The sequence below is a fragment of the Trichomycterus rosablanca genome, chromosome 3, assembly GCF_030014385.1.
Source record: "Trichomycterus rosablanca isolate fTriRos1 chromosome 3, fTriRos1.hap1, whole genome shotgun sequence".
Taxonomy (NCBI): domain Eukaryota; kingdom Metazoa; phylum Chordata; class Actinopteri; order Siluriformes; family Trichomycteridae; genus Trichomycterus; species Trichomycterus rosablanca.
This window is the reverse complement of record NC_085990.1, coordinates 3611554-3626611: the sequence shown is the minus strand read 5'-3', so window position 1 is coordinate 3626611 and position 15058 is coordinate 3611554. Positions and strand designations below refer to the sequence as shown.

The window sequence follows — 15058 nt, the reverse complement described above, 5'->3', positions numbered from 1 at the left end:
AACCTTCTATTCCTTGGTTCCAGCCTGGAACAAACCGTCCTGGTTCGAGGCCTGTTTATTTTTGGTAAAAATGCACAAAACACTTCAAAATTAGGTGCTTATTTTTGTGGCATAACTGTTGTTCGTTGAGACCTTTAGTCTAGTCTACGTTTTTCCAAACGTCCTCTTTTTGGGACCTAAACAATGCTTCCAGCCAAAATTCTGCTGTTTTTTGTGTGTTTTGCATTGATTTCACCTTTGTTTTTAGGTCTTTATAGGAGTTCACACCAGGAAGCACCACAACAGCTGCAGATCAATGGACTGCATGTGTGTCTTGTTAAAAAAGTCTTTCCCTGATTCTAAAACGGCGCGAAATGTTTCATGTATTAACACAGAGTCTCTTGTCAACACCGTGATGTCGGTGCATTCTGTGGAAGTTGCTCAGCAAGCACTAGAAGACCTGCTCTACTCTGGGGTTTTTACTGATAGGAGTATTGTTTGTTTGTTTGTTTATTAGGATTTTAACATCATGTTTTACACTTTTGGTTACATTCAAGACAGGAACGGTAGTTACTCATTACACAAGGTTTATTAGTTCACACAAGGTTATATCAAACACAGTCGTGGACAATTTAGTATTTCCAATTCACCTTACATGCATGTCTTTGGATTGTGGGAGGAAACTGGAGCATCCGGAGTAAACCCACGCAGACACAGGAAGAACATGCAAACCCACCTAGGGATCGAACCCAGGACCTTCAAGCTGTGAGGCGACAGTGCTACCCACTCATTGTTATTAGAACCCTAGATGCATCGTCAACAGACAGCAAGTAGACAGTAGTAACAGAGCCTTTCTGTTCTGGTGCTGCTTTCTAGTTTCTCTTGAAACCTTTCAGCAGACCACTATGCCTGTGGATATGGTTCATGGTTCATACCAGAAAAAACCTTATATTTCTTGGTTTCAGTCTGGAACAAACATTCCAGGTTTGGAACCTATTTATTTTTGGTGAAAATACACAGAACAGTTCAAAATTATTTATTTACTTATTTTTTGTGGCATTGACAGTTTTTTTTATTATTAGCTTTTTCCATGCCGTCCCAATTTTTCCTGATTATTTTGGGGTTGTAGTTTACTGGTTAAAACAACATGTTAGTGGTGGGCGGATCGATCCAAATATCGATATTATCGATACCAACGTTGGTATTGGTATCGGATCGATACTTGTGTGATGGGATCGATACTTTAGTTTTACTTTTTCTCCGCAACATTCGGCACGTTTCTCCCATTTCATCAGAAAGTAAAGATCATGTGTGTACAGACTCGCTCCTCTCACATCTTACAATCACACCTCGCTCCTCCCCTCCGGCTCTGCTGTGTTTTGTTGTGGTACCGTCACACTGTTATGTTGTTAAAATCCTAACAGACATCAGTACGTTGGTAGGCATACAATTTGCAGATACAGAAATAGGGGCAATTTTATGGACATAATAGTGTAAACTATACGTATGTAAGGTACGGACGCACCCTACGCACATGTATCTTATTCTGTGTTTTGGTGAATGAGAGCTCTTTTCTTTTGACTTTGTGCTTATAAACAGAATAGCATCGATTTTTATTTGATTCGGTATTCGGTCACTATTAAAATTTTACAAATGTATTCACCCAGCATTCAACACAACTATGCTTTAGCTGCTTGGTGGTGATACGCCATGATGGTAACGTTGTGAGAAAGTGAAGCACCAGAAACCTGAGCTTTAAACATCTGTATTTATTTACAACCCTACTGAGAGCAGCTACTTACTAACAATGTATGTATTACAATAATACACTTAAATGTCATGAAAATTCATTCAAATTTAGCAATCTGAAGATGCATCTACCTTAATTATTAAAAAGTATCGGTATTGGTATCAATATTGGCGATACTGGCCCTGTATTTACTGTATTTATTTGAATTTTGCAGTATTGCACACCACTACAACATGTTTCAGGTACTTTATGTTTTTCCCTGAATTATTAGAAGGTTGTGTGATGTTTATCTTCAGTAAATTCATTTTTATCTTCAATAAATGTGATTTAATTAAAAAAAACAGACAGGCAGGTTCTTTATTGATGGATTCTATACTTTATTTTCAGTTTATTTTACAGGAAATGATTCATTATTTATATCTTACTACTTCTTAAGGCATTACTACTGTTTTGTCATTTCCAAGGTACAAATATGCAATGATTATTAATGATTACATTTTCCTTATTTTTCTTAATCATAAATTTCCTTCAGTTATCACAGTGAAGGTCACAGCAGTGTGTCAACAAACAAAACCTATAGCTATAGGGTCAGTAATGCTTATTAACCTTAACATTACTCTTCACCAGAAGACCAGGAGTCACCATCATCTGTTGACTCTTCTACATGGACAGTATCCACCTGTCCGTCCTTCATGTCTTTCCTTTGCAACTTCTCAGCTCGTCCCATCACCTGCTCTTCCTCTTTGTCCTGCACTGGTTGGATTGTAGAAATGTCCATCTCTTTTTCAGGTTTTCCATTGGCTGCTGGGACGCTTCCCAAATCTTCCCAGTCATCCCCAAAGCCTTTGCTCTGGGTTTCACTGCCATTCGCAAACCTCTCAGACTCTGCTTGATCATAGGTGGCGGCCATCTCGAATTGGGACGTGCTCCAGATGTCTTCCTTTATGCTTGAACTGAAATAGGTATGGGGGTCATTTTCTTTCTCCTTAGATCCTTCATGTAGATCGCCTTCAAAAATATTCATCTCGTCTTTGTCGGCTTCCAGATTTACATCGCCAGGTTCTCCCACAGAGCTGAGAATGTGTTGGGATGTGACTGTGGTTTCATCTGGCTGGTTTAAATCCTCCCATTCATGTGTATTAGCAGCACTGTCATCAATTCCATCACTGCTGGTGTTCGCTGGCTGTTGTTCATTGTCTGGACACTCTGCTTTCACAGTTTCTTCTGCTTGTGGATCATCACGGTCAACAGATTTGTCCTTTTCTAACTCGTCCTTCAAAGCCTCCTCCAAAAGGCCTGAGAAAGACGTTGGGTCATTTATTAAGGTCTCACCAGCAAGAGACAAAAGATTCCAGTCTAGCTGCTGAGTAGGTATCTCAGGTATCTCAGGTATCTCTGTGTGGGTAAGCAGCTGAGAGCATTGGCTAGCATTTGGAGACTCATCTTCTGAACTATTTGACTCCTCAGCATCTGACCCAATTATGTTGGCCTGGCTTTTTGACTGACTGTTCAGCCCGCTATGTTGCAAATCTGCATCGCTGGGCATTGATAGACTCATCTGCTCGTCTTTGACCTCTTGTGGACAGGTCTGTTCTATGATTGAAGCTTTTTCGAGTGTGTGTGTGGCCACCATGGACGACTCTTCTAAAACTTCTTCTTCAAGGGTTTGTTCTACCAGTGGTTCATCAGTGACTGGAGGTAAACTTCCAAACAAAGGTTTATTCACATTCTCAGCCTCTGGCTTGAATTCCATGGACTCTAGATCCCAGTTAACTGTGTAGTCCTTGATGAGGTCCTCCTCGCTGCTGTTGAACCGGTCGGTTGCATTCTGTAGCTCAGTCGTTTCACTGGTGTCTGTGGGCAGACTCTCGCTCCAGTCATCTACATGTGAGGTCTCTTCCAGCTTCTCCACCAGGAGGTCATTATTGTAATTCCTGTTTGGCTCCTCCTGAGTGTGAGTACTATCCGTGGCAAGGTCACAAACCAACGCATCGTCCATTTCATAACTGACCTGTTTGTTTGCGTCACTACTTTCACTTTGAAGTAGACCTTCACTCAGAGGCTGTACAGACTCCTGACTTGCTATCTCATCCATGTTCTCAGTCATTTCATCCTGCTCTAGTACAGTCTGAACGGATCCATCCGTGACCGTATCATTCGTGACACCCATCTCTGGCTCCTCAGAAAGATCCTCCATGGTGTCGAAGCGTTTGGCTATTTTCTGGCTCCAGTGGTTGAACCCTTCGCGTTTCTCCCCGTCTTCTTCGCTGTCCGTGGCGTCGCCTGTTCCCTGATGAGAGATTTCGACGTTCCCGTCTGCTTCGTCATCGCTCCTGTAGTGTATGAGGGGACGGGTGTCTGCGAGCGTGTTCTCCTGAGCGTAGCTGTCTACGTCGCCTGGGTCGGTCCTCCACGAAGCAGAGATGTTTAATGACTCCTCGTCGCTCTGGTCCTGATCTTCTTTTGTATGAAATTGATCTAACTGATTATCTGTATCATTTGTATCTATCACTGGCTCAGCTTTCTGCTCTTCTGTAATTATTTTAGCATCAACCTCTGGAGCTGAAGAGACCTGTGGTATGTCTGCAACGTTCTCCTCTATCACTATCTCTTGTTTATCACTGTAAATAAATTCTTCTTTGTCTGTTCTTGGCTCTGACTGTTGTTCTTCTTTAAACTCTGGTTGATTCTCTTTTTTATGCACGTCAATATCAAAGTCAGGTCCTTCAACATCTCTCATATCTTCTAATACTTCACTGCTCTCCATTCTTTCCACAAACTCAATCCCTACTTCCGGTGTACTCATCAGTGGCTCTTTCTCAACAAACTGAATAATATTTTCCTCCACCTCTGCCAATTCTGCACTTTCAACATGTTCTTCAACATAGCTAAATGAATCCGTCGACGGTGCTGGTTCACTGAAAAATGGAGCATCTAATTTGCTGGTGTTTTCTTCAGTGTGTTTTAATTCCGTCAGCCCGACATCTAAAGTAAATTCTCCCGTGCTGTTTTCAGTCACATTCTCAGATTCGAGCTCTATCTCGGACACTACGTCTCTGTCTTCTGGTACCACCGTATCATTTTCATCCCAGGCAGATACAGGCGCGTGGGTTATTTGAGACATCTCAGTAGACACCTCGGTCTCCTCCTCATCTCCATCATCTGAACTTTTAGCCTCCTCTGTGTGTAGGCTAGACGATACCTCTCTCTCAGGACTATGAGGAGCTCTACTTAGATTTCCAGTCTGCGAGCTGATCAATTCTTCTTCATTGGCACCAGGCGATGGCTCCTGGACGGCTTCTGCTCTACTTTCTGTAAGGAGCTCCTCCTTAAGGACTTCATCCTTCACACATGTGTTCTGATTTAATTCAGACTCATCTACAGCTTCATGATCTGCAGGTACAGGAGCGGCACGGCTTGGTTCTTCATGAGCTTCACTGGGCCTATAATGATCCAGAAAGTCTGACATAGTAAAAGGCTTCGTTGATCCAGCAGAAGATTTTACTTCAGCTTTTTCTTCACACATGACGACTTCCTCTTCCTGAGTAACCTGAGCCTTCTCGGGGGTTTTCTGTAATGTACCTCGTGGCAGGGTCCCTGAAGAAGTTTGAATCATTAGGTTGGCTTTACGAGCGATTGATCTGGAGGTCGTATTCTGCGGACCACTGAAGGATGAGAGACAGGATGAGAGAGTCTGAGCGGCTGGATAAGTCCCGGGGGGCCTGGTGAATCCGTCTGTGAATGAAGTAAGAGAAAACATTCATTCATTCATACATTCATTTATTGTCTGTTTTAATATTGCTTTATCCTGGTCAGGGTTGCGGTGGGTCTGATTTATTGGGTAAAAGGTAGGAAACACCCCAGACAAGTCACCAGTCCATCACAGGGCACACACACACACACACACACACACACACACACAGCATGAGTATTATTAGGAGTTTGATTCATTTATACACCCATCAGCCATAACATTAAAACCACCTCCTTGTTTCTACACTCACTGTCCATTTACCATATAGAAGCACTTTGTAGTTCTACAATTACTGACTGTAGTCCATCTGTTTCTCTGCATGCTTTGTTCGCCCCCTTTCATGCTGTTCTTTGATGGTCAGGACCCCCACAAGACCACCACAGAGCAGGTATTATTTAGGTGGTGGATCATTCTCAGCACTGCAGTGACAGTGCCATGGTGGTGGTGTGTTAGTGTGTGTTGTGCTGGTAAGAGTGGATCAGACACAGCAGCGCTGCTGGAGTTTTTAAATACTGTGTCCACTTACTGTCCACTCTATTAGACACTCCTACCTAGTTGGTCCACCTTGTAGATGTAAAGTCAGAGATGATCGCTCATCTAATGCTGCTGTTTGGGTTGTCATCTTCTAGACCTTCATCAGTGGTCACAGGACGCTGCCCACGGGGCGCTGTTGGCTGGATATATTTTTAGTTGTTGGACTATTCTAAGTCTAAGTCCAGCAGTGACAGTGAGGTGTTTAAACACTCCAGCAGCGCTGCTGTGTCTGATCCACTCATACCAGCACAACACACACTAACACACCACCAACATGTCAGTGTCACTGCAGTGCTGAGAATCATCCACCACCTAAATAATACCTGCTCTGTGGTGGTCCTGTGGGGGTCCTGACCATTGAGGAACAGCATGAAAGGGGGCTAACAAGGCATGTAGAGAAATATATGGACTACAGTCAGTAATTGTAGAACTACAAAGTGCTTCTATATGGTAAGTGGAGCTGATAAAATGGACAGTGAGTGTAGAAACAAGGAGGTGGTTTTAATGTTATGGCTGATCGGTGTATGTGGCCGATGCATTTTAATATAGAGACTGAGGATTTTCATCTTTGGATTTATGTCATGCTTTTGTTTCTGCTTCGATATACATGCGTTTTGTTTATATTCATAAGGACAGAGTCAAAGGACACCTGAAGATCTACACACTGGAAGTATAATAAATAAAAAACTAAAGTGGTTGAATAGCCATTTCCCTTTACACTGTCGGTGGAATCCAGTTGAAGGCAGAAATACAGAATATTGGTCTTAAAGCCATAATCGTTCTCCTCGAGGCATTATCTGGACACATGGTAGTAATGGAGTGCTGTAGATTTATTGATCTCCACTTTTTACTGGAGGTGGAACCATCTGGTTGGAGGACCTATGGGGACTGATATCATTACCAGGACAGAAACTCCATTAAGTAAAGTGCCTGATGCCCCCAGACTCCTGCACACGATGCATCACGCATATGCTACATGGACATGCTACACTGGAAAATATCAAACAATATACAGTTACACGGTGTTATATCTTGTTTTTACACGGTTACACAACACTTGTTTGACTTACAGTATGTCTGAGACCACTAGTAAACATAGTTCGATTTTGCATTTCCCTAAATGTAATACTGTTTCTCATGAGCACTAATTTATTTAGCATAAAATTGAGTACAATTTAGAATTAAAAAATATTTACATTTCAAAATTTGTCATCATTTGACCTACAAACCACCATTTCCAGAAAAGTTGGGACATTTTTTTTAAAATGTAAAACTAAAAACTGTAATTTGTTAAATCGCGTAAACTTTTAACTAATAAAGGTACAAAGAAAAGATTTTCAGTACTCTCAATCAAGCATAACATTATGAGCACTGACAGCTCTCTTCATCACGGCACCTGTTAGTGGGGGGGATATATTAGGCAGCGAGTGAACATTTTATCCTCAAAGTTGATGTTAGAAGCAGGAAAAATGGGCGAGCGTGAGGATCTGAGCCAGTTTGACGAGGACCAAATTGTGATGGCTAGACGTCTGGGTCAGAGCATCTCCAAAACTGCAGCTGTTGTGGGGTGTTCCCGGTCTGCAGTGGTCAGTATCTATCAAAAGTACTCCAAGGAAGGAACAGTGGTAAACTGGCGACAGGGTCATGGGCGGCCAAGGTTCATTGATGCACGTGTGGTCCGATCCAACAGACAAGCTACTGTAGCTCAAACTGCTGAAGAACTTAATGCTGGTTCTGATAGAAAGGTGTCAGAATACACAGAGCATCACGGTTTGTTGTGTATGGGGCTGCATAGTGATCATATGGTGGTCATAATGTTCTGCCTGATCGATGTAAGTGAAATAAGACTAAGGTTATTCAGGTAACACTGTTCTGGAGTGTTTTTTCTGTCAAACTATGTGAGAAAATTGTCAATCTGCCCAATGTGTTTCTCAGTGCAAGACTGCAAAGAATTTAAATCAACCAGTTTTTTGTACAAGGGAATTGCTTTGGTCAGATGTCCTTGAGTCTTATTCTTTCTATTGAATCACATGATCCGTGCATGTTAATAGCTAATACATTTGAGGCCATTGTTCTATGATATCCATTGTTAATGTGGCCAGACCAAATGTTTCAAAGATTAAACTATTCATTCATATTATGCAAATTGCATTGCATTGCATTTGTGAAAAATGCAAATTAGAGGCATTTTCATTAATGGTCTTCCCTGTATGTCCTTTATATTATCTTAAAGCAAATGTTTCGAGTTGTTAGGTGTATCTGGCTAATCTTTGTGATTAAATCCATTATGTGGACAAAAAGTATGTTTTTATGACCTCTGGTCTAACCGGCGAGGTGATGGCAGCATATAACGGTTGGTAAAATATCGCCTGATATAACTCGAATATTGCTTGAGAGCTGATAATGCACTTATAGATGCAGCGAGTGAACAGTAGTGCCCAAAATTGGGGAGAAAAGTCTTGTACAAAGTAAAAAACACAACGAAGAAGAGGAACGCCAGTCGCTACAAACTAATAGCAGCATGGAGGACGAACAGCTAGACACGCGTGAAGCCAACTTGAGCACAATTTTAAAGGAGCTCAGAAAATTCAGAAAAGATTCAAATCAGCAATTAAGGGGCATAAGAAAAGATATAAATAAGATATACAAAAGAGTAGATGAAGCAGAGAAGTGAATTAATAAAAAGTATGTTTTTATATAAACAGGTTTATAAATCCTCAAATGTATCCAATCAATATTTAGGCCTGAGATATAACAGTCATGTTCTCCAGGTAATCCACAGTCTGGGGGGCAAATAGACGAATAAAATGTCAGTACTTGGTCCATAATTTGTGGTCGACGATCACATTACATTTGCAACACTGGTCAATGATTAGATTTTGTTCCCTAGGATTGAAGCCCCTATAAATCAAAGATGGTAACACCCATGCATGACCCATACTTCCTGTTGGACTAAGTCCCAATGAGCAATCCCAAATGAAGTACATAGTTCTTAACATAGCTAATGGGAATACATTTGCATAATGAAGCCACTATATAATAATAATAAAAGTAAAAATAACAACAATTTACCTGAGATTGAGACGGTTCTGATGTTCCTGCTTGTTGATAGGTTGTTCCTTTTATCTTTTAGGCTCTCGTTGTCCAGCAAAGCTCTGAAGAACACATGGAGAGAAAGTGGTGATGCATTTACATTCACATTTTCGGCATTTAGCAGACACTTATCCAGAGCGACTTACAGAAGAGCTTCCACAGTGCTCAAACATTTCCCTACTCTAGCTTAAGTAGACAACAGTCCACAGATACAAATTTGCGGAAATTGTACCTTAGTTCTCAGCTTAAGTGCTTAGTAAAGGATTTTTAATAATCTTTTGAAGACTGAGAGATTTTTCAGGTAATATTAATGATGTTACACATAAAATTGATACTTAAAAATCAACAGTAATTTATTTATTTTTTTTCTATTTTTCTCACTTTTCCCCCCCAATTTTCTCCCCTAATCTAGTCGTGTCCAGTTACCCTGATTGCGTCCTCTATACTGATTCGACCCTTCACCGCTGACTGAGGACGCTGACGTATGCCCCCTCAGAACAGACTGCATTTTCCACCTGCACGAGTCGAGTTCATACACCGACTGGCACTGTGTACGGAGAGCCGCAGTTGCACCAGTTATGAGGACCTATGATCCGACTTTTTACCCCAACCCTGAACAACAGCCAATCGTTGTTCATGCAGCCCAGTCGGAATGCAGAGCTGAGATTCGATACGATGTATTCGAAACCCCAACTCTGGTGAGGTAGCGTACTTTACCGCTGCGCCACCTGAGCGGCCAAAAATCAATAGTACTTTTAAGCTTTAGGAAATTATTTAAATCATGGACTGTTTACATATTTATTTAGCTGAGGGCTTTGGATTTAAACTATGCACAGTGTGTTTCATTTAGAAGTTTCTGACAGCAGAACATCTCATACAACTAAATAAGTGAGAGTAAAACTTATAGCAGTTCGTATTTGGAATGGAAGTTCTTCTGAAAGAGCTTGAATAGCGCTGGGTTGCTGCCTGTGTTTAGGAATGAACTCTATAAAGCACTGAGGGAGAAGAATAGAATGGGGAGGAAGGCCTGTGTTGTCCCTGAACACCAGGCTCAGGCATGAGGCTGTTGTTGTGGAAATGAGGCGTCAGATTCATCATTGTCAGACCATCTGCAGTGCTCAGGCCTCTGCCGAAGCCTTTATTTATTACTCACCGGTCAGTAGTGAAGGGCTTCACATACCATCGAATGCACAAGTGTGGGTGCAACAGGCTGATCCAAGTGATCTGAACTGCTATAAATGAGACTGATCCCAACATAGAAATCCATGATATTTACTTATTTGTTAGTAAAACTTTCCTTGATGTTTGATTGACCCCTAAAATAATACATTTCTTAAACAAAAGCTGCTTTTAATGAGTTACATGATGTGCTCTTTCAATGCAGACAACCTAAAGCAAACCTCCTGTGGCATATATAGATTTTTTAAGCTACATTTCTCTGTGGACGTCGTCCCGGATGATGGGTGAGGGGCAGTATTGGATGACATGTAAAGCAAAGCCCATTTAGACACCTTTCTAATGTCTCTTTTCTCTTTCTAACCCATTCATATAAGTGACATCTCTATAACGTATTAGTAACCAGTGCTCATTTAGGCAGAGGATGTGTCTGACCGAGTGCTTAGAACTATAAGGACTGAAATTGAAAGCTCCAGAATGGGATGTGATACCTGTAGGTGGCCACTTCGAGGCCTAGAGACATCTTCATCTGGAGAAGGTTCCGCCTGTCTACCATCAGCTCACTGATCTGTTCGCTGATCTCCACTTTCTCCGTCTCTAGAGCTTCGACGTGAGCCTGCAGAGAAGCATAAATGTAGAGCATAAGGACCAAGCGACTCCCAATATTTAACAATTAACACCCTTTTAGACAATAGCTTTAATTATACACGATCAGCCATAACATTAAAACCACCTCCTTGTTTCTACACTCACTGTCCATTTTATCAGCTCCACTTACCACATAGAAGCACTTTGTAGTTCTACAATTACTGACTGTAGTCTATCTGTTTCTTTGCATGCTTTGTTAGCTCCCTTTCCTGCTGTTCTTCAATGGTCAGGACCACCACAGGACCACCACAGAGCAGGTATTATTTAGGTGGTGGATGATTCTCAGCACTGCAGTGACACTGACATGGTGGTGGTGTGTTAGTGTGTATTGTGCTGGTATGAGTGGATCAGACACAGCAGCGCTGCTGGAGTTTTTAAACACCTCACTGTCACTGCTGGACTGAGAATAGTCCACCAACCAAAGATATCCAGCCAACAGCGCCCCGTGGGCAGCGTCCTGTGACCACTGATGAAGGTCTAGAAGATGACCGACTCAAACAGCAGCAACAGATGAGCGATCGTCTCTGACTTTACATCTACAAGGTGGACCAACTAGGTAGGAGTGTCTAATAGAGAGGACAGTGAGTGGACAACTCCATCAGCGCTGCTGTGTCTGATCCACTCATACCAGCACAACACACACTAACACACCACCACCATGTCAGTGTCACTGCAGTGCTGAGAATGATCCATCACCTAAATAATACCTGCTCTGTGGGGGTCCTGACCATTGAAGAACAGCATGAAAGGGGGCTAACAAAGCATGTAGAGAAATAGATGGACTACAGTCAGTAATTGTAGAACTACAAAGTGCTTCTATATGGTAAGTGGAGCTGATAAAATGGACAGTGAGTGTAGAAACAAGGAGGTGGTTTTAATGTTATGGCTGATCGGTGTATGATAAAAATGTTTACAGTATTGTATAGAAAATTGTCAATTATCTTGATTGTCTGATGTCATTGCAACTAATACTTAGATTTCATTGTATTATAAATATGACGTCACTAAGTGTGAGCTGTTTTTAGTTAGCTTTAGCAAAAATAAATAAAAGTAAATGATTAAAACAAAACCACGTCAATATTATTGGCCCGAAACAGACATGTGACGTCCTTCTGTAACTATAACAATGATGAGGCTCATCGAGGTGTGTTTTCACTAATAATTCACTTTGTACAACGTATGCGTACAGAAATGTACACGGGATGTATTTTTTTAAGTTGATTTACTGTATATTTGCTTCCTTTTAGCTGATTCTTAAAATACATTCATGGAAGCAAACCCGGTTATTGTTTTTTTTTTCCATGTTGCTGTTCCTGAGACACAAAGCTAATTGATGGCTAATTCTATTTTCATGATAGAATTAGCTTTAGCCTTGCTACCGCACTGCAGAGATGCTTGGTGATATGAAAAATGAACTCTATTTTTCAGGAACTGGATGTATTTGGGGGAAGTAGTAGCTTTAAATGTATATGGACACCCCCTCTTACCTTCAGCCACACCCATTGCTAACTTGTGTAAAATCAGATATATAATGTAATAAGATATAGTGTATAAGACTGTACTCATGTGCACAACGAAAGGACCATAACTAAATGCTTTGATGAAGTTTTAAATACCTTTAAAATGAATTGTTAATTAAACCAAATTAAATATATATATTATGCATTTTTCTTCCCGATTTAGTGCATCAAATTTGTCTTCCGCTGCTGACAGACTCCAGATTTGCCTCCAAGGAGAGCACGCCGCTGCCCACGCCTTCTTTACATGTGTACAGCCCTCCTCTTCCTGCACGGGCGTCTCTTCTGCCAATCAGGGTCCTTACACAGCGTATGAACACCCACCCACACATAGTCCGATCCCCACCCTGCAGATATGGTGGCCAATTAGTATCTGCTGCAGGCACTGACAATTATGCCCACCAGATGGCGCCCAGCTGACCGGTGGCAACACCGAGCCTCAAACCCGGGAGTTCAGAAACTCGGTGCTTGTGCGTTAGCGGAATATCCCACTGCGCCACCTGGGCGCCCTCCAAATTAAATATTGATTGCAATCTAGGTCTTCTTGTTCACCATCAGTACTCGACTTCACAAATGCTCCTTTGAATTAAAGGGCACAAATTCCCAAAGACATAGTCCAAAAACCTTTGAAGGATGTTACAGCCCCAAAGAAGTGGTGGGGCTTCATTTTGATGTCCATGGTTTTGGCATGGGAAGTCCAACACGCTCATGACCAGATGGTGGATAATTTGCAGAGAGTAGAGCGTGACTCTCCTCTATACATGATACGGTTCTCTGTGAGACCCAATCAAACGTGTGTCGGATGGGATGCATGTCAGTATGTGGCTCAGTAAGGACGGGGGTGACGCAAGAGCCAAATGAGTTGTGATGGGGAATTGGAAACGACTCGATTTTATTTACTCACTCACTCACTTTATTAACCGCTTATCCAGTTAGGGTCACGGGGGAGGGGGGGTGCTGGAGCCTGTCCCAGCTTTTCAATAGGCGCAAGGCACACAGTAACACTTTGGATGGAGCGCCAGTCCATCGCAGGGCAGACACACACACACAAACCCATTCACCTATAGGGCAATTCAGTGTCTCCAATTAACCTGACTGCATGAAACCGGAGCTCCCGGAGGAAGCCCATGCAGATGCAGGGAGAACATGCAAACTCCACACAGAAAGGACCCGGACCGCCCCGCCTGGGGATCAAACCCAGGACTTTATTGCTGTAAGGCGACAGTGCTACCCACCGAGTCACCGTGCTGCCCGATTTAATTTACTTTATCTAAAATTTTAATATAACTTTCTTGTGTCATTTTGATGGAGGGTCACACTATGCTCTTTGTGTACCTCCACCACCTGTACTGGCACCCCTACCTTCTCTCAAACAAAGCCAAATGTGCTTGTGCCGTTGCCCAACCAGGCTGATAGCACTGCTGAACCCGAACACTGGAAACTCCATATTAATGCCCATGATTTTAGACTGGGATGCCCAACAATAAGCTCATGGTCTGGTGTCCACATACTTTCTGCCATACAGTTTCTTGTCAATACTCTGTACACATATAATCTTTTTTAATCTAACATTTTGAATTCCTACCTGAAGATGTTGAAGCTCTTGCTTCTGCTGATTTCTCTGCTGTGCCATGTTCTTCTCCAAAATCTCCCTCTTGACCTTGGTGGCCTCCAGCTCCTGGGCTAAACCTTGCATCTGCATCTTACTCTCCTTCTTCTCCTGGTTGAGCTGGACCACATCAGTCCTGCCCTGGTTCAGACCTTCCTCCAGCTTCTCAACCCGTGCCTGGTACTTTCCTGCTGCTTCCTGCCAGACCTGAGCTGCTCTCTGTGAGTACTCTTCTCCTAGACCTTGGAGGTTTAGAGCTTGCCGGTGCTGAGGAGCCATCAGTACGGGCTTCGTGATGGCGTGTGAGGACTTGAGGGCTGCCAGGTCTTCCTGATGGATCTGCACCTGTAGTGAGACCTCTTTCTGAAGATGGGCAGCTTGTTCTCTCAGCCAGATCTGCATCCTCCGCTCGTCTTCCAGTGTCTTCCTGCTTTCGTCAACTTTTCTCTTCGCCTCGGCTTGTGCCGCCACCTCTTTCATCCTCAGAGCGTTCAGTTCCTCTATCTCAGTCAGCAGGTTGCTGATCTCCAGCTCCACATGGTCCTTCTCCCTCCAGGCATTCTGCACCTCTTTCCTGGCCAGGCTGAGCGCCTCTTCCTGGGTCTTCACATGCCCTTTGCTTTCTTGGGTCCTCCGCAGGGTCTGAATTTCCCCCCACAGGAGCTGGTTTTCCTGCTCCAGCAACTTTACATGGTTTAAATAGGACTCCAGCCTCTTGTTCAACTCCAGCATCTGATACTTCTCCTCTCCAGCATAGGCAAGAGAGTGCCGGACACTTGAGATCTCCATTTTAGTGTGATGCTCTGTGGTTTAGGTCGGTGAGAACTGCACCACGTCTCTGGCTGTGCTATTGTCTCTGTGTGTGTGTGTGTGTGTGTGGTTCAAGGGTCCAGTACCTCAGGATGCCTCGTGGCCCATGCAGAATGGCCAGCACAGAGGGACACTCCTTTCATAAGGAGGGAGGAGAGGGGGAGGGCAGAGAGGAGAAGGGTGGTGGG

General features: G+C 42.8%; 1 protein-coding gene across 1 annotated transcript; it reads right to left on the bottom strand.

Moving 5' to 3' along the window:
• Positions 1 to 2102: 2102 nt before the first annotated feature.
• nes (nestin) lies at positions 2103 to 14849 on the bottom strand. Its single transcript, XM_062991709.1, has 4 exons — positions 14037 to 14849; positions 10778 to 10902; positions 9090 to 9172; positions 2103 to 5464 (listed from the first exon to the last, which is right to left on the bottom strand). Exons 1-4 carry the CDS (start codon positions 14847 to 14849, stop codon positions 2343 to 2345), a joined length of 4143 nt encoding a protein of 1380 aa, XP_062847779.1. The 3' UTR covers positions 2103 to 2342.
• Positions 14850 to 15058: the final 209 nt, after the last annotated feature.